Source organism: Kogia breviceps, chromosome 3 (assembly GCF_026419965.1).
Source record: "Kogia breviceps isolate mKogBre1 chromosome 3, mKogBre1 haplotype 1, whole genome shotgun sequence".
In the NCBI taxonomy this organism is placed as follows: Eukaryota; Metazoa; Chordata; class Mammalia; order Artiodactyla; family Physeteridae; genus Kogia; species Kogia breviceps.
The window spans coordinates 183,480,873-183,500,979 of NC_081312.1; the positions used below are offsets into that span (position 1 = coordinate 183,480,873).

The 20,107-nt window shown below is 40.2% G+C and overlaps 1 protein-coding gene across 1 annotated transcript in view; it reads right to left on the bottom strand.

The window, feature by feature from the left end:
* CUBN (cubilin) overlaps window positions 1-20,107 on the bottom strand; it is a 269,145-nt gene that overhangs the window by 214,706 nt on the left and 34,332 nt on the right. The window contains exons 18-22 of the mRNA XM_059059248.2: window positions 8,196-8,340; window positions 7,790-7,968; window positions 4,396-4,561; window positions 3,829-4,045; window positions 1,161-1,291 (exon numbers count right to left, since the gene is read on the bottom strand). Of these exons, the coding sequence (XP_058915231.1) occupies window positions 1,161-1,291; window positions 3,829-4,045; window positions 4,396-4,561; window positions 7,790-7,968; window positions 8,196-8,340 (838 nt within the window). The remainder of the gene's footprint in view (window positions 1-1,160; window positions 1,292-3,828; window positions 4,046-4,395; window positions 4,562-7,789; window positions 7,969-8,195; window positions 8,341-20,107) is intronic.

The window sequence follows — 20,107 nt, forward strand, 5'->3', positions numbered from 1 at the left end:
AAGCGTCGGAGAATTACATGCTCCTGGGACAATCAAAGGCGTGACATGCTTGCGAAGCTCAGCCACACACCCCCACCCCCTGTATGTCTACACTGCATCGTATTTTGGTCCATGAACTATCTTTCTAAATATTATGCAAAAGGAAAACCCAGACTCCCTAAAAAGGTACATATCCCAGGTGGGAACACGAGCCTAAGAAAACACGGCACCCTCCTAAATCCGATAGGTTCTGGACTGGGAGCCTCTCTGGTTTAGGTATGAGCTCAAAGACACTGCTGGCAAAGGGTGTTTGTTTCTCACACTGCATTTGCAAAGAGCAGAGTAACGATGAGAATTAAGTAATAGGAAAAACACACTAAAAGGAAAAAAGCTGAAAAGATTCAATTTCATTAAGTCAAATTTAGAAATGCATATTTTGACAAAAAATCTTTCATTTTCTGCCATAGAATTACATGTAGTAGTTTCTTATTCTGTTGTCCTTTTTCTAATTTCTTTCTTTTTTTTTTTAATTGGAGTAAAATAAAATGGCCTTACAATGCTGTGTTAGTTTCTGCTGTACAGTGAAATGAATCAGCTATATGTATACCTATATCCCCTCCCTCTTGGACCTCCCTCCCCTCCTTTCCCCCATCTAGGTCATCACAGAGCACCGAGCTGAGCTCCCTGTGCTCTATAGCACATTCCCACCAGCTAGCTATTTTACACGCGGTAGCGTATTTTGACATAAATACAAACCTAATCTCCCAATTCGTCCCACCCTCCCCTTCTCTAATTTCTTAAAATAAGTGTTTGGTCTCTCTTGTAACATTTAATTTTGACAGAATTTTAAACTCACAGAAAAGTTGTAAGAAAAAGCTCCCAAATTCCTTTTACTCAGATTTACTACATATGAATATTTTGCTCACATTGCTTTATTATTCCTAACAACATAAACAGTCTCTTACAAGACCAGAGTACAATTACCAAAATTAGAAAATTTAACATAGATATAATACTCTTACCTTTTCATTACTCTATATTTAATATGGAAGGCACTTAAGTCACTACACTTTATTCTAAAAGCATCTTTCATTATGTCTCAGATTTTGGCATGAAGTATTCTCACAGTACTATTCTGTAACGGAGTCAGTGAAACCAAGCATACAATGCTATTTGATTACCTGCTGATGCATCAATTGCTTCGTAGTTTATTAAAAAGCCTTCATAAGCAAGGTCAGAGTCAGCCACAAATGTAAGCATTAATGAGTTGTCACTACTGGTAAGAGAGGGTGGGATGGATTTTCCACAATATCTATTTGAAACCAAGAAAGAACACAGGTTTAAAAACTTTCAGTATGCTTGAAATGATGTACCCCAAATTAGGACATATAAAAAAAATAACAACAATAATATCCCCTATTAACCTTAAAAAACAAGTATATTTCAAGCACAAACCATTTACAAAGTTGCTAAAGATCATTCAATTCATGATTACTTCCTTTAGAATATGTATGTACTTAGCTGTGTGACTTGTAACAGAAGTTCAATGAAATTAGAAATTACGAGCTATAGGAGTCACCATACCACACATTACTGAACTTATTAATAGAAATGTAATCAACACACTTACGCAACAAAGGAAAACCATGTATTATAAACTCAGAGAGCACAGACTCCAGAGTCAGCTCTATCTCTTAGAGGCTTTATGACTGGGCAGAGGACTCAACATTTATGCCTCAGTTTTCCGATTTGTAAAATGGGGGTGATGACACCACCTACTTCACAGAGTTGTTCTGAGAATTGTATGAGTTAATACATTGTATATAAAGAACTTAGAACAGTGACTTGAATAGTAAGCCTTATACAGGTGGAATCTATTGTCTTTACCCAGCTGGCCTATGCAGAGGTAAGAGTTTGATTACTAAACCATGTCAAGTTTTTGTTGAAGAAAACAATTTTACTCAGAAAAACTCTTGTAGTAAAGCTAAAAGTAGAATTGTAATAAAAGACATTATGTCGTGAGCTTTTATCGAGAGAAACATTTGTAAGAAGGAGTGGCTAGAAAATAGAAATCTCAATTTAGAGAACACTTGGTAAAAGTAACTTAATGGAATGACAGGGGGAAAAAAATAGAAACCAAAATAAGACAAAGTATTAAATATGGGAAATGGATGAGTTAATTTCTGTAAAAGAAAAAGGAAAAGGTGTATAATACCATTTCAGTGTTAAAAATGACTTAATATCTTGATCAAAACAAAGGTAGATGAATTAATTAATACTCTAAATGTCTCTCTATATGCCCATGTCTGCCAAATTTGGACTAGATCATTGTAGCTTATGCCATTCAGCAAAAATTATGTATCTTTCAGTGATTACAAGTCAAGTACCATAAAAAAGAAAAAGAAAAAAGAAGGAATTTTAAAAACTTAAAGATTAAGACAAGAAAGAACAAAAAATGAAGAGGGAGAATAAAACTGGGGGAAAAAATAAGTTTAAGGAAATAATGGATAAAGAAAAATGTTTAAAAAATGGATGAGGAAAAAGAAAATGAAATACAAAAAGAAGGGGAAAAAAGGAATCAGGAGATATCTATTTCCAAAAAAGACATAATAACAGGGGCTGGATTTACATAATCTTGTATCTGAAACAACTGAAAATCTGGACAAAAATAGAACAATGGCTCTCAAGACACTAGCTATCAAGCAGTGAAGGACAATGACTCTTCAGAGACAGGAGACAAGTGAGTTTAAAAGCAAAACTGGAAATGATCAAACTGTTTCAAAGTAACTTAACTGCATCCCAAAACAAAGCCCAAGAATACAGTAGTGTCCAGTGCACAAACACAAAATTGAAAATGTCTGTCATCCTGTCAAATATTACCAAGCATGAAAAGAAGGAGGAAAGTATGACCCATAATGAGAAGAAAAATTGATCAATCTAAACATAGCAAGAAATGACACAGAGGACTGAATTAGCAGACAAAGCCATGAAAATAGTTATAACTGTTTCCCATCAATTTAAGAAGCTAGAGGCAAAAAATTAATGTGTAAAGTAGAGATGTGGAAGATATAAAAGATGGCCCCAGATGAATTTCCAGAAGTGAAAACTACCGTGTCTGAGATGAAAAGATGCATTTGGTAGGATTAATAGCAGATAGACACTGCAGAAAAGAAGATTAGTGCACTTGAATGCGGAGTAATAGAAACTTTCCAAAATGAAATGCACAGAGAACAAAGACACAAAATCAAATGAAGAGAGTACCATTGAGTTCTGGGACAACATCAAATGGCCTAAGATACATGTAATCAGAGTCCCAAGGGGAGGGGAGACAGAAAAAGCATTTCAAGAACTAATGGTCCAAAATGTTTCATATTTCATAAAACTGTAAACCCTCTGGTCCAAGGAGCTCAACAAAATATTAGCCTGACTGAGAAAACTCAGTTGAAAAATGAGTACGTACAGAATGATACCACTTTTATATAATTCCATTATATAAATGCAAACTAATGTACAGTGACAGAAAGCAGGTTAGTGGCTTCCTGGGGTTGGGGATAAGGAACAGAAGTGAGGAATTGTAACGGGCAGGAGGAAGGTGTGAGGGTAATGGGTATGTGCATTATCTTGATTTTGGTGATGGCTTCGTGGGTATATCCACATGCCGAAAGGTAATTACCAATGGCCAAGGCTACAGAGTAGTGAGTAGTGATGTAGAAATGGTCACTGAGAAGTGTGTTGATCTCATCTGGTTTTTATAACACAACATGATGGACCTTAAATCCATCACTGAAGCAGGAGTGCAAGAAAGCAGGAAGTTTTTGTGTTAAAAATCGAAAAACAAAATAATCTCACCTCCCAAGAGAAGTCCGAGAACCAGTGTCATAAACTTCTAGATAGTCCTTTGTGCAATTGTAATGAAACTCCAGATGAAATTCCCTGAATCTCAGACGAATCAGGTGACCAGGCTGGACTATTACGTGCCAGGTACAGTTGACACCATGGGGGTAGATATTTGGGTGGCCAGGACTTTGAATGCTTCCGGTTGACTCTGTAAGAACTTTTCCACATGCTGTTGAAATAAAAATAATAATCATTACTAGAACAAGTAACCAACAGATAAATCATTTCAAATAAAATAATCTGATCATAACCTCTTAAAGGGTCAAAAAGAAAAAGCTTCCTTCTATGTCACTGAAGATAACCTAGTTTTTCTCTTATTAATAGACATCAATTAATTACTGACATGTGCTGATTAGGAAATACATATATTTTCTTTGCCTTTGAGTGTACTTTAAAATTTTTACAGTGTAGATGACTACACATCTGTAGTGTAGATTAAATTTCTATAATAATTTATTTCCATTGTTCACTTAATCTGATATAAGCCCAAGAGGCAAAGCAGGGGAATCAAAATCTTACCCAAAGCCGCAGTACTAAATTTAGCCATGAAACCATGATTTTCAGCAGAAGAACTTTTCACGAATATGACATGAAGAGAATTGTACACGGATGTTATAAACGAAGGTATGTCTGTGCCACAATACTTTGTATTTTCAGGAGAACCCAAAATGGAACTGCTACCAATCTAAGTAAAAAAGATATGTTCAAATTTATTTTGTTAGATATTTATTTTGGAAAACTGCTTCAAAAATAATTTTTTCTAAAATGTTTATGAGTATAGTAAAAATCAATTTTAGAATATTTTAGTCTCCCGGAAAGAAACTCTATCCCCTTAGCAGCCGCTCCCCATCCCCCTCAAACCCCAGCCCCAGGATGACACTAATCTACTTTCTATTTCTATAAGATTGCCTCTTCTGGATGTTTCAAATAAATGAAATCATACAATATGTGGTTTTTTGTAACTGGCCACTTTCACTTAGCATAATGTTTTCAAAGTTCATCCATTTTGTATCATGTGTCATTACTTCATTTCTTTTTAATGCCATATAATAGTCCACTGTATGGGTATATCACATTTTATTAATACACATCAACTGATGGATGTTTAGGTTGTTTTTACATTTTAGCTACTATGAATAACGACTGTAGTCATTCATGTACAAATTTTTGTGTGGATGTATATTTTCGCTTCCCTTCGGTGTATACCTAGAAGTGGAACTGCTGGATCAAATGATGACTCTACGTTTAACTTTTTGAGGAACTGCCAATTGTTTTCCAAAGACAGCTGTACCAATTAAATGCTCACCAGCAGTGTGTAAGTGTAACAGGGCTCCAATTTGAACACTTGTTATTATCTGACTTCTTGATTATAGTATCCTAGCGGGTGTGAAGCAGTATCTCATTGTGGTTTGATTTGTGTTTCCCTGATGATTAGTGATGTTGAGCATCTTTTTCATGTGTTTACTGACTATTTGTATATCTTCTTTAAAGAAATATATATTCATATTCTTTGCCCATTTAAAAAATTAGATTATTTGTTTTCAATTTAGACGAAGTCCAATTTTTCTTTTGTTGCATTTTTTTGTGTCAGATCTAAGAAGGCTTTGCCTAACCCAAGGTCACAGATATTTACTCCTATGTTTTCTTCAAGAGTTTCATAGTTTTAGCTACGAAATTTAGGTCTATGGTCCACGTTGGGTTAACTTTTGTGTGTGGTATAAGGAAGGAGTCCAGTTCCATGATTTTGTATGTGCATATTCAGCACCACTTGAAAAAACTGCTTTTTCCCATTGAATTGTCTTGGACCCTTTTCAAAAATCAATTGGTCATAAAGGTATGAATTTATTTCTGGATTTTCTATTCTGTTCCATTGTCCCATATTTTTATCCTCACCTGAATAACACACTGTCTTGATTATTATAGTTTTGTTCTAAGTTTTAAAATCATAAGTGTGACTCCACCAATGTTGTTCTTTTTCAACAATGCTTTTGGTTATTCTGTTTCCCTTGCATTTCCAATGGAAGTTTACAATCAGCTTGTGAATTTCTGCAAAAATGCCCACTGGGATTTTGATAGAGATTGAATTAAATCTTTAGATAAATTTAAGGAGTACTGCCATCTTAACAACATTATGTCTTCAAATCCATTAACATGAGATGTCTTTCTACTTATTTAGGTCTTCAGTTTCCTTCAATGGCATCTTGTAGTTTTCAGAGTACAAATTTTACATGTCTTTTTAAAGCTATATTCCTCAATATTTATTCTTTTTTGCTATTGTAAATGGAATCGTTTCCTTGATTTCATTTTCAAATTGTTCATTGCTATATATAAAAAAGAAATGACTTTCATATTTTGATCTTGTATCCCACAACCTGCTGAATTTATTAGTTCTAATAGTTTATGTGTGTATGTGTTTGTGTATAGATTCCTTATGATTTTTTACATACAACATCATGTTATCTGTGAATTGAGATAACTGTATTCCTTCCTTTTCATTCTGGATGCATTTTATTTCCTTTCCTTGCTTAATTGTCCAAACTAGAATTTCCAGTATTTTTTTTTTTTTCTTTTTGCTTGTAGCAGAAAGGCATTTATTTATTCATTCAACAAACGGGGCTTGAGCTCCTTCTGTTTGCCAGGCTCCCCCTCCCCCCCAAAAAACAAAAACAATCTCCCTTCCAAGACTCAGGTCGTCTCATCGATTCGAAACCTTTGCAGCAAATATTGATACTACAGTAATGACCTTTAAAATTTTATCCTCACAAATTCAATCTCACGAATCTATTAACTATCATGGTTCCAGCTGAAAAAGCCCACTTTTCTTTTTTTAACGTTGCCTTCTCGCTTTATGATGTGATAACCTCATAAAGGGACTTCGTGTGTTTAGACCACACACTCAAATAGCCCCAAACTTGTTTCCCCCGCCCCTGTCCCCGTCCTCCCATCTCTGCTGCCTTCCTCCCCGCCCGTTTCGGCCCTTCAGGAGGGACTCTGCCTATGAGAGCTCATGGGCATCTCTACCCTCGTGGGTCTTTTCAAAAAAACACCCCAAACCTGACAACAATGCACATCCTCACCCGTTTTTCCACTCTTTGCTTTCTTTCACTTAGTGTCTCCTGGGGTTGGGTCCACATCAGTGCAGGAACCGTCCTGCGGTTTCTAGCAACAGCAGGTCACTCCTCTGAAAGGGGGGACTAACTCATGTCACCTGGTTATTCCTGGTTTCGTGGTCAAGACAAGAAGGTCAGCCTTCGTGTCCAGGTGAGGCAGCTGAGGGCACCGGCAACCCTCCCTAAACGGCCGAGAGGGTACCCCTAACGTGGCCGCGGGGCACTGTCGGCCCAGAGCCGAGCCCGGGAAGCGCCAGGAGACCCAGAGGCCGCGCCACTGCTCCGCTCCAGTATAACGTTGAATACGAGGGGTGAGAACAGACATCTTTGTCTTTTTACTGACCACAGAGGCAAAGCATTTAGTGTTTCATCACTAAATATGATGTTAGCTGTGGGTTTTTTTACAGATGCCCTTTATCAGATTAAGGAAGTTCCCTTCTATTCTTGGTTTGTTGAGGGTTTTTATCATGAAAAGGTATTGAACTTTGTCAAATGCTTTTCTTTTATTTTTTGCATCTATTGAGGTAATTATGTGGGTGGTTTTTTTTTTTTTTTCTTTTCTTTTATTTCACACTGACTGATTTTTGGACAGATACCAACCTTGCATTCCTGGGATAAATCCCATTTGGTCATGGTACATAATCCTCTTTATATGCTGCTGGATTCAGTTAGCTAGAATTTTGTTGAGGATTTTGCCCCTATAAACTAGTTTTGTTTCATGTTACTGATTTGAGGAAAACGTGACATAATATTTTTAATAATATCCAATCAAGTGCAAATATTCAAAAGTGTTTTACTCTCACCTCAATATAATCTGTATCGCAGTGAGCAGAACTTCCCATGTCAAAAGCAGTGAAGTTGAGAAGAACCACTTGGCTTTGGGGTTGGTGGATGGTCCACCTGCAGATCCTTTCTCCTGGATACACATTAGGATAAAAGGGCGAGCGGATGACCCCTTCTCCAGTATATTCACCTCCACAAGCTGTAAGTATGAAAATGATAGTAGTGTTTGTCCAGAGATAAATGATTGTTGCCCTCAATTTTACTGCAAAGTTTCACTCTGCATAAGGACATAATGGAATGTAACACTACTATTAGAATTTGCCCCTTACCACTGGAGGACATAAAATTACTCAATTATTTCAAGAAATGAAAATGTTACAATCAGACAAATGAGACATTTAAAAATTAAGGCATAAGTTTTCTTACCGACTTGATAAACAGCACTGAAACTAGTTCTTACAACAGAAGCGTCTATTTTAAGCCTGATCCAGATACTATTAGTAATGGATTTAATGTGAGAGAGGGTTTCATTGCCACAGACTTTTCCAAGTAAGGTTTGATCATCTCGAACCTAAACAGAAGAATAAAACTGATCTGTAATCCTAATCAATAAAGAAAAGCAGTTAAAAAAAAGAAAAGAAGCACAAATACAAAAAATTTAAAATGACAAACATGATACAAATACACAGATACTGAAACACTTGTTTAATATGATAATTCTATGTACAGCACTATGTTAATATAGTTGAATGTTTGAAATGGTTATTTCCAGAAAAATATAAATTACTAAAATTATCTCAAGGAGAGGAAAAATAAAATCTTAATAGACAATAAGCCATGGATAAAATTGAATATAATACAAATAATTAGTTTCCCCCAAAAAGACTCCTAGAAGATGCTCTACCTGGTAAGTTATATTAAACTTCTAAGGAAAAGATAATTCCCATATATAATTTGTTCTAAGGAACCCTCAAACATGGAACAATTCCCAAATAATTTGTCTCAGAACCATCTCACCAAATCCCAACATAGATAATACAAAGGAAAATTACGGGTAGATCTCACCTATTAATATAGACACAAAAATCCTAAACACGGTTCTAGAAAAATGAATTCTCTCCATTGTTAGGCTTACATATCAAATAAAACATAAGGATAATGCAAGGATTGTTTCAAATTATATATATATATTTTTAACATATTTATTGAAGTATAATTGCTTTACAGTGGTGTGTTAGTTTCTGCTTTATAACAAAGTGAATCAGCTATACATATATATATGTTCCCATATCTCCTCCCTCTTGCGTCTCCCTCCCACCCTCCCTACCCCACCCCTCTAGGTCATTGCAAAGCACCGAGCTGATCTCCCTGTGCCATGTGGCTGCTTCCCACTAGCTATCCACCCTACGTTTGGTAGTGTGTATATGTCCACGCCACCCTCTCACTTCATCCCAGCTTACCCTTCCCCGTCCCCATGTCCTCAGGTCCATTCTCTCTACCTCTGCGTCTTTATTCCTGTCCTGCCCCTAGGCTCTTCATAACCACTCTTTTTTCTTTAGATTCCATATATGTGCGTTAGCATACGGTATTTGTTTTTCTCTTTCTGACTTACTTTACTCTGTATGACAGACTCTAGGTCCATCCACCTCACTACAAATAACTCTCACTTTATTAAATTAAGCTCACCAATAGAGCCAATAAGCTAAACTATTTATCTCTGTAGATGTCAAAAAGTTTGTTAGCATTCCTATTTACTAGAAACAAAACTCGTAGAAAGTCAGGAGCAAAAGAAAATTTCCTTCATGTTCCAAAGAGCACCTATTTTCAATCAATAGTCAGTATCTTATAGTGTGGCGGCCACGAGCATATGGTCTGCGGCGTCATATGTAACCTGGATTCAATTCCCACCTCTGTCACTTACAAACCTCCACACTTAATAACTTTGAACAAGTTACTAAATCCAAGCCGAGCTCAAGCAGTTGGAGCAAACATGAAACAAACGTGTGAATTCCTTAGCGAAATGCCTAGTACTAGAAAAGGTGGACTGAAGAATAGCTATTGTTATCCTTGACCTTTGTGAAGTTCCTCACTCAAATCAGGAATGCTTCCATGGATATTCATACTACCTTTGTTCTAGAGAATTCTTTTGGAAAAGCTAGCCACCCACCTATGAATCCATTCCCTCAACTGACATCTTCGAGGCATCGACAAACACCAGGGCCCGTACTGGTGATGCTGCTGTGAAAGACAGTCACTGCTCACAGGAGCTCACAACAGGCAAAAGCACTTTTTTTTTTTTTTTCAAAAACATGAGTGTCGGGCTTCCCTGGTGGCGCAGTGGTTGAGAATCCGCCTGCCGATGCAGGGGACACGGGTTCGTGCCCTGGTCCGGGAAGATCCCACATGCCGCGGAGCAACTAAGCCCGTGAGCCATGGCCGCTGAGCCTGTGCGTCCGGAGCCTGTGCTCCGCAACGGGAGAGGCCACAACAGTGAGAGGCCCGCATACCGCAAAAAAAAAATAAAAAATAAAAAAAAAATAAATAAAAAAAAAAAAAAACATGAGTGTCATGTTCGGGGAAGCGGCGAGTGCTCTTTTACAACTTAACACAATGGTTCTCCACAGGTACCTCAATTAGGCATTTTGGAAATCCGTGAAGGCGTATTTGCTTTTGTTCTCATTATTAACCGGACGGTGGTGGGCCGCTACTGGCATTCAGAGGCTGGGGACCAAAGACACTAAACACCCTGAAATGCGAGAGGCAGTCACCCACAACGAGGACCCTCCTATCTCCTCCGTGACCTTCAGCGCAGTGACAGTTGTAAGTGTAAAATCTAGCTCTAGTTTATATACCAAATGCAAAACATTTTTGCTCAGTTCTAATCCACACCAGATTTTCCAGGATGACAAGCAGAGTGTAAATCAAAAGAAGTTCTTTTTTTTTTCCTCCTGGAAATCTGCCAAGAATTGGTCACCATTTCCGAAAATTCACCAACCTACACAGCCATGTCAGCCTGCGTTTTTAGTGCAGCACTGATAGGGTTCAGGGAGCGAACAAATTACGATTTCATTCTGGCTTCAAGTGCACCTTGCCTAGGCTTTTAACGTACTGTCGTAATGTTTTGTATTTTATTTCATTTATTTCTGTATTTGGTTGTGCTGGGTCTTAGTTGTGGCTCACGGGTTCCATAGTTGCGGCGTGCACATGGGATCTAGCTCCCGGACCAGGGATCGAACCCAGGCCCCCTGCATTGGGAGCGTGGAGTCTTAACCACTGGACCACCAGAGAAGTCCCCATAATTTTTTTTTTTTTTTTTTACTTTGCTTTATTTCTCCTAAATCTTACAATTTTATTTTTATTTCTATAACGTATGTATACAATGTGAGCTGATATTATCTATGAATTTCATTTCAGAATAGCATAAGGTTGATATAAGAAGGCCTTAAAGTGTAGAGAACCATTGACTTAACCAAATACTCTGAACTCCTCCAGAGAATTAGGGAATATTTCTCAGCAGAAGTAACTTTTAAGCTGAAACTTGGAAGAATATCCAGGTCAAAGGGAATGGGCGGTAAAGGGAAGAGCTTAAAAATATAACCCTCAAAGCTGGTAGGGATAGGGTAACATGTTACTCCCATGCATAACTGGGTGGAAGTATACATTTCTGGAAAATAACTGGACAATATGTATCAGGAGTCTTGGAAATGTTCATAGTTTTGGACCCGGTAACTTCACTTCTCACACTCTGTCATAAGGAAATCATTCAAGATGCAGACAAAGACACACAAGGTTCCACATCAGAGTATGCTCTATAAACACAAGAACTGAAAATATTCCGCATGTCTAATAATAGGAGGGTGATTAAATAGATCATGGTACAGCCATATGACAGAGTCTTACACAGAGACTGGAAATCGCATGCCTCTCCACTGACTCACCCCAAACCAGTTCCTTTCTACGAGCTGTAACGCAAATTTCACACACAGCCGTAAAGTCAGGCTATATAGCTCTGCAACCAAACAGCAAATCTCTGAAGGAAGAGAAAATTTCCATATCACCTTCAGCATCTAACACAGAACTTTGCAAATAGGTGTCTGACAGATGCTTGTTGATTCATTAATTTTAAGGCGTGGTACGATGGTTCAATTTTTGTTAGAGATGCAAGCAGACTACAGTTCTTGGAAACCAGAAAGCATGAAACACAGAGTAAGATACCCTCCTGCTCTTGAACCCTCTGGGGTGCCATTCGCTTCTGCTAAGACCGTAGCGAACGTCTCTCTTTTCTATTTTGCCCATTCGAAGATGACAAGGAGGAAGAAAAACAGCCAAACAGCAGCAGAGCAAAAGCTGAAGTAGGCTGTTCCCCTGGGTCTCACTAATGAAATTCAAGGACTTCAGCAAGGAGAAAGGCAGCTGCAGTCCAAATGTTTTAAGAGGAACTTATAGGGCTCAAGGGCTTTAAACCTAGAAGGTACAATTGATTTTGGCTATGTTTCTCTCTCGGTGGAAATGAAACCTTATTAATTCTGAAAGTCTATATTCTCCCTGGATCCCAGGCATGGCAATACTATATCCCAAATCCCTCAGTGCTCTAAAGTGACCCCAAATCATGCGGCAATGCATCCTGTACTCACCATCTTAGGGCTTGTGCGAATTTGCATGCCTCCACCCCCTCAGCGACAACAAAACCCTCTTTCGTTTTTCCTATTCAACTTCCTCCTGAAAGAGACTGAATATCTCACAAGCTCATGGCCTTGTGACTTGTGGTGGCTCGCTATGGAGATTTAATATTTATCCTTCCCATTGACTCTGGGCTTGGCCACAGGTCTCGCTTTGCCCGAAAGAATGTGAGAAGTGATGTGCAGTTTCCAAGTAGAAGCTTTGGGGGTCACTGCAAGATTCAACTGTCTTTTCCGTTCTGCTCTCACAAGACCAAGGGCTGGGTCCCAGGGACAGATGGGACAGGGGCCAGATCAGCAGAACTGCCACGGATACCAGACTAGCATGTTAACACCAGTGGAGAATAAACATATGTCGTTATAAGCCACAGAAACTTTCTGTTATTGCTTTTGATTTGTTTCTGTAACCTTTTTTTTTTTTTTTTTTTTTTTTAATGGTACGCGGGCCTCTCACCGCTGTGGCCTCTCCCCGTTGCGGAGCACAGGCTCCGGACGCGCAGGCCCAGCGGCCACGGCTCACGGGCCCAGCCGCTCCGCGGCACGTGGGATCCTCCCGGACCGGGGCACGAACCCGCGTCCCCCGCATCGGCAGGCGGGCTCTCAACCACTGCGCCGCCAGGGAAGCCCTGATTTGTTTTATTGTTATTGAGTGTTTGTTACTACGGTGTAATCAAGAAAGATGACTCATATTTCAGCCTGGTTTGTACTGTTTCTTAAGAAGTCAGCTGAAGTCATGCCATGGTCACTTGCACCACCACACCAAATTCATTCTTTACTGTGGATCACATTTGCAAAGAAACGACAAGGACCATGCCAAATTCTAGTGTTCTGGCGACCAGGCCCAGATTCTTCATTGTTTGCTTTATTCATTCAGCAAACCTGATTGTTTCATGCTCAGAGATCCAATTTATAATCTGTGACCCATGGTTTCCAACCCTATGGAATAGCCCAGATGCTTCTGATCTTTACGTCAGCAGACGGATCTAGTTCCTGAAGACAAACTACTCACACAAAAGTTTTTGTTGATGAAAAATAGTTCTTATACAGGAGCCATGTCCTGTAGAAGGAGCTAAAATTAACTGGGCTGAAAAACACAGTTTATCTGAAATTTTAGGTGTATCTGAAGCCGAGTCAGAAGTAAGCTTTAACATCTGTAACGGATCAGGTCCTAAAGCCAGGACTTAATATATGTGCTCATTTGTTCATGTCTGCTACATATACAGATTTGTTTTTATATAACAATTTCAAAAATTTGATTCAGTATTAAATCATAATTCAAAGCAAATGAAATACGTTGGCACTTAGGCTTGGTCCAACCAAGAGCTGAAAACAGAACCTTACCATACAGTAATGTTTAACATGTGGCTTCTTGTGAAGTGAGCGTTGGGTTGAAATGCCCCTTAGCTAAACAAAGACTTGATCCTGGAGACCAGCCTTGGGTTCATCTGGGTACACAGGAGCCAGGGTGGGGGAAAGGGGGGCGGCGATGTGGCCCCATTCCAAATGAGAGACTAAAGGGTGAGGGGTAAGAGATGAGAGAAGCCACACAGGGACTAAAAATTATTTTCTTAGGTTATTATCCTTCTTTATTCATTATTATGTTTCATGATTTCATAGTTAAAATTTTAAAGCTTTTTATGCCTCTGGAAACAGTGGTGATTCTAATATCTCTATCAATAGAGTAAATTTATCCTTTATCTGCTTTTTTTTTTAAAAAAAATCTGCTTTTCTCAAATCAGGACTACAGGTCTAGTTTTAGCCAGAAGTGTATTCCTACATGACCACCAACTCCAGTTTGTCACCTGCTTCCATCTCTCTTCTCCTCCCCATCGTCATCGGAATCATCGTCAGGTTAACTTTTACTAACCATTCCTGGAGATCCAGGCACTGTGCTAAGAATGTTCTAATTGTTTCTTTTTTCATTTAGCAAAGCTAACTCCTTTACCCCCGTGTACAGAGCCCTACGAGATCTAGTTCCTGCCTAACTCCTGTTTCTCTTCTCCTCTCCTTTGCGATTCCAGTTGCACTACTCTATTTTCAATTCTTCATGTTTGTCATGTTTTTTCTCAGCTCAGCGTCTAAGGCTATGTTGGTACCTCTAGCTGGAATCCTCCTTCTCTTAGCTCTTTGCATTGCTAACCCTTCTCATCGTCAGGCTCAAAATGTGACATCCTTAGGGAAGCTACCCCTAACCATGCAACTAAAGTCATCAGCACTGTTATTGTCTTTCATGTACTTTCTTTCCTTCACAATGCTCTTCCCACCTTGCAACTCCGTAGCTGTGTGCTGGCTCGTTTAACATCTCTTGTGTTTTACATGCCCATATCCCCAACTCAGTGCCTGGCGTCCAAGTCGTTTGGTAAACATTCAGAGAATGAACAGACAAATGAGTGAATGACCTCTTCTACTCCTTCTGTAAACAGCAGTAGTGTTACTATTGCTATCACGGATGAGGAAACTGAGGCTTACTGATGTTAAACATCATGCCTTCAGTAAAACAGAGACTTGAAGTCCTCTGTCATGTCTTCACGCAATATTGTTCTCGTTTATACCAGAGAGCAGGGGTCATCCTCTCCACTGCCCCCGTAGCTCGGGGCATCCTTGATTATCCCGATTTCCACAGCTTCCTCTTCTCACTCACTGCTCTCCGTCTCACTTGCTCCATGGGGTCTGTGATGTCCACGTAAACATGCAACTCCTTTACACACAGGAAGGATCTACGCTACACGATCCCTCGCGACTCCAAAACTAGGTGGTTCTACCACCTCAGTCTGTCTCCTGGCCCCCACCATGCCAATCTGTAGAGTAATTTCACCTGAGCAGTAGCACATTTTATCACTTCATTAAAAAGCATCAGGATGGCAGAGCAATTTGGGAAAAACTGTGTTGACAACAAAAGTGTAAGCAACTAACCGAACGTTTCTAGTCTCTGCCACAACTCCAAAGCCAATACGCTAAGAATGCAGACTACGGGACATCTCACCATGTCCCCTTTTTCTGCCATCTCTAGGAAGACATCTCTTTGAACTCAAGTGAATTCCAACGTGCGCTCAACCGGAAAGCAATGATCCCCGGGCTACTCTGGGGAGTGTGCTTCCTGCAGCCACATTCCGGCTTCAGTTGTCAGGGGTCTTATTCTTCCTCTGCCGTTTGGGTTTATACCCTTCAGAGTTTTTCTGTGAATCACAGTCATGAGACTCTGACCAACATGTCCCCTGGAGGGTCCCAAGTGTGCTCGGGCAGGCCAGAAGTCACAGGCCTCTCTCACCCAATCCCAAGGCTGCAGCTGAATAGCCTCGCGGCCTCACAAAGAGCAAAAGGAAGTACTTTGTGAATTTGAATTCATCTAAACACTTGGGCAGCACCCCGCCTCCCCTCCCCCCCAGATTCCAAGGGAAGACAGATCTTCAGTGTTCCAGTTTACTGTGCTCTCCCACTTTTTTCGTTCTGTTTTCAGTTCTTTCTTTAAAATCTTACAGATTTTACCTGGTTTTGATAGATGGCATTTTCTTTTTACTTTCTACATTGTCTTTCACTTCATTTTCTATTTCCTTCCTTAACCCAGTAATTATTTAGGAGAAAGTTTATAGATTTCCAAGAAGTTGGACATTTAAAATTTTTTTATAATTTCTACGTGCGTCGCATTGTAAAGAGATGTGTGTACAAGTTCTGCTTTGTGAATTTACTGGGATTGGCAAGAGGTCTAAAATATGATTAATGTGTCATTCAATGAGACTCATAGAATGGGTACACATTCCCTAGATTTCAGAAGCCAAATTTAGTGTAATGTACTTCTCCCTATCTTATTAATTATACTTATCAATCTTTCTCTGCTGTTTATTTTTCTTTCCTCTTCTAAGAGGGAACCACTTCCCCAGAAGCCCTCCTGTTTCCCCACAAGGCTCCTCTCCTCCCCCTTCCCTTACTAGGTCTCTCTTTTGTGCTCCCTTTCGACTTCCCCAGTTTGGGTGGGGAGGGACAGATGATGTGGGATGGGTCGAGGGGATCTGATGGGGTGAACAATTCTGTTGATTTCCTTCCACATCCTGTTGCAAGCCCTGGCCTTAGCATCACATAAGCTTCTGACATTATTATTCAGCCTAGTACTTGCATTCTCTGGGATTAAAAATTAAACTTTTATTACTACCTTATGTGTCCTTCCCTCAGAGTTCTGAGGGCTTAAATCACTTATGAAATATTAATGAGAGGAGCTGCTTTTTATTCTGGAAAGATAGTTCTGTCACATTCATTGAACTATTCTCTACAATTTAAAAGCTCTCTTAGACAAAAACAGACGGATGAACAGTTGATCCATTCTTCCTATACTTATTCTTTTGTTACCAGCCACATCACATCACCCCTGGGTGACACAACTTTTTAGAAGTAGGAACTTTGAGAGAGCTGCATAAATCCAAGAATTAATACATAAATGTGTGTTTCTTGTTTTTAAAAAAAGAAAAAGAAAGATGTGCTACACTGAGTATGGGCCATACCACAGTTATTATCCTGTGTAGTTACATTTTATTCTCAAATAAATGTCCGTGGAGCTTCCTTATGAGCACAAAATCTTTCCAAACCACGCTATGCATGAAAGAGACACACCAGGCACTCACATCTTAGCCTACGTTTAAAGGACATAGTCACATGGCAACGAGACATCCGGAAGATGAGAAGACTGGGGTATCCTGGAAGTGCATCTCTTCACGCTCCAAAGAAAATGCCCTATTCTCATCCTCCCACATTTCTCTAGAATTACCTCTCTGCTCGTCATCCTTTCTAACATGTTGGGTGGTCTTCTCTCTCTCTCAGATGAATAAATGGCAAAGTCATCCTCGCTCCAAACCAGCAACGTATCTGACATACTACTCTTCCTTGTTTTATTCCTTTGATTAAGTGTGCCATTTTTAGGTACACCTTTTAAAAATAAAACCAGCATTTTGAGGAGCGATATACTGAGTCATAATAATGTCATTTGAATTTGGTTCCAGTATCACTTTCTTCCATACCCACTGTCTGAAGCATATGAAAAGAAGTGGATGTACTTTGTTTTAAAGGGCTTAGTGCACAAATCTTCCCAACAGATCGATAAGATTAAAGGCCAGAAACTTTGATCTAAGTCAACATACATCTATCTAGAATCCTATGTAGGTACATCTACATCCTGTTCCGACAGTAACTAAAATTTGCCTTTTGTGACCTCAATTTCCTCATTTGTAAAATTAAGTATTTAGATTAAATGACCTCTGAGGGCCTTACTGATGCTAAAGATCTATAAATCAATTGATTGTATTCCTTTGAGATGGTCAAGGATATAACAGAAAAGTCTATCCAGTTATACAAATCACTGTCCTCACCTGTCCTTCTGATAACAGGGTTCTTTTAATTTTTCCATCAACAGCCCTGAGGGAGATTTGATCAAGACTTTGTAGGTATGAGTGCACATCAGAATGTTGATAGTTCAATGGCCAGCCATGAAAGGGTCTCATTGGATGTCTCTGAATTAAGGTCAAGGCAGGAGTGAGAAATGTGGCCTGGGAAAGCCTTGCATTAGTACAGTGTTTTTAATTCTTCAAGCTTCTTTTATGATTTATTTCCTTGATTTATCCTTATAAAGTTTGGAGGAAACGGTAGGGCATCTTATAGAAGTAGGCACTCAAGTATCCAGATAAAGAATGACTCAAGGTTATAGAGTCATCAGATGACTGAACTAAAAATAAGAGCTGACACAGAGCGCTGTGCGGAGATGGTGGAGTAGGAAGACCCAGAGCTCACCCCCGCCCAGGGGCGCACCAAACTTACAACTATTTACAGAGCAACTGTCCGTGAGAACAACCTGAAGACCAGCAGAAAAGATTTTCCACAATTATAAATAAGGAACCATAACGAGACAGGTAGGAGAGGCAGAGACACACTATAGTCAAGATCCATACCACCAGGTAGGTGACGCGCAAATAGGAGGATAATCATAATTGCCAAAGTTCTTTCCAGAGAGTGAGGGGTCCTAGCTCCACATCAAACTCCCCCAGCCCCAGGGGTCCTGCACTAGGAAGATGAGCCCCCAGAAAGCCTGGCTCTAAAGGCAGCAGGGTTTATGTACATGAGAGACAGAGGGCTATAGGAAACAGAGACTCCGCTCTGAAGGAAAGTGTGCAATATCTCACATGCTGTGAGTCACAGTGCACAGGCAGTGATTTAAAAGGAGCCTGACTCAGACCTACGTGCTGATCTTGGAGAGCCTGCCAGAGAGCCAGGAAGCAACTGGGGCTCCCTGTGGGGACGTAGAGGTTGGTGGCACTCATTTTGGGGAGCTCCTTCTACCACAAAGACACTTGTGCTGGCAAGTGTCATTTTGGAATTCTCCCTCTTGCCTGTTAGTGCTGGCAGCTTATCTGCCCAACAGCGGGCTGACTCCAGCATCAGCCCCCCAGCCCTGCAGCCAGCCACTCCAAGACCTGGTCACACCCACCAGCAGGCCAGCATCAGCCCCAGGACCCCCCCACCCACCCAGGCCATGTGGCCAACTGTTCCAGGACCCAGTTCTGCCTACCAGCAGGCTCATCACCAGCCCTGAGACACCCCCCCAGACCATGCAACCAGCCATGCCAGGTCCTAACCCCACCCACCAGTGGGCCCAGCACGAGCCCCAGGATGCCCCAGGCCACGTGACCAGCCACACTGGGGCTTGGCACTGGGCCACCAGTGGGTTGGCAGTACCTCAAGAGGCAGGCCTAAGAGCCAGCAGAATCAGGGGCCAGTCCCACCTGTCAGTGTGCCCACAGCAGTTGGCTCTGTCACAACAGAAGGGGCCACTCAGCCCACATGGGGGCACCCACAGAGCATAAAGCTCTGGTGACCAGAGGCGAGTATGCAGCAGGGCCCCATAGGACATCTTCTACATAAGGCTGCTTCTCCAAGACTAGGAAATGTAACCTACCTACCTAATACATAAAAATAAACACAGAGAATTAGGCAAAATGAGGAGACAGAGGAATATGTTCCAAAGGAAGGAATAAGACAAATCCTCAGAAAAAGAACTAAATGTAGTGGAGACAAGCAATCTACTTGATAAAGAGTTCAGGGTAATGATCTTAAAAATATTCAATGAACTTTGAAAGAGAATGATGAACACAGTGAGAAGTTAGAGTTAGAAAATACAGAGAATATACCAAAAAGAGCTGCAGAATACAATAACTGAAATAAAAAATACACTCAAAGGGATCAATGAATCAGCAAACTTGGAAATCACCCAAGCTGAACAGAAAAAAGAAAAAAGAATTTTTAAGAATGAGGATAGTTTAAGTGACCTCTGGGACAACATCAAGTGTACTAACATTCACATTAAAGGGGTCCCAGAAGGAAAAGAGAGAGAGAAAGGGGCAGAGAACTTATTTTTTAAAATAATATCTGCGGCTTCCCTGGTGGTGCATGCAGGGGACACGGGCTCGTGCCCCGGTCCAGGAAGATTCCACATGCCGTGGAGCGGCTGGGCTCATGAGTCATGGCCACTGAGCCTGCGCGTCCGGAGCCTGTGCTCAGCAACGGGAGAGGCCACAACAGTGAGAGGACCGTGTACCGAAAAAAAAAAAAAAAAAAAAAAAAAGAAAAGAAAAAGAAATAATATCTGAAATATTCCCTAACCCAGGAAAGGAAACAGATATC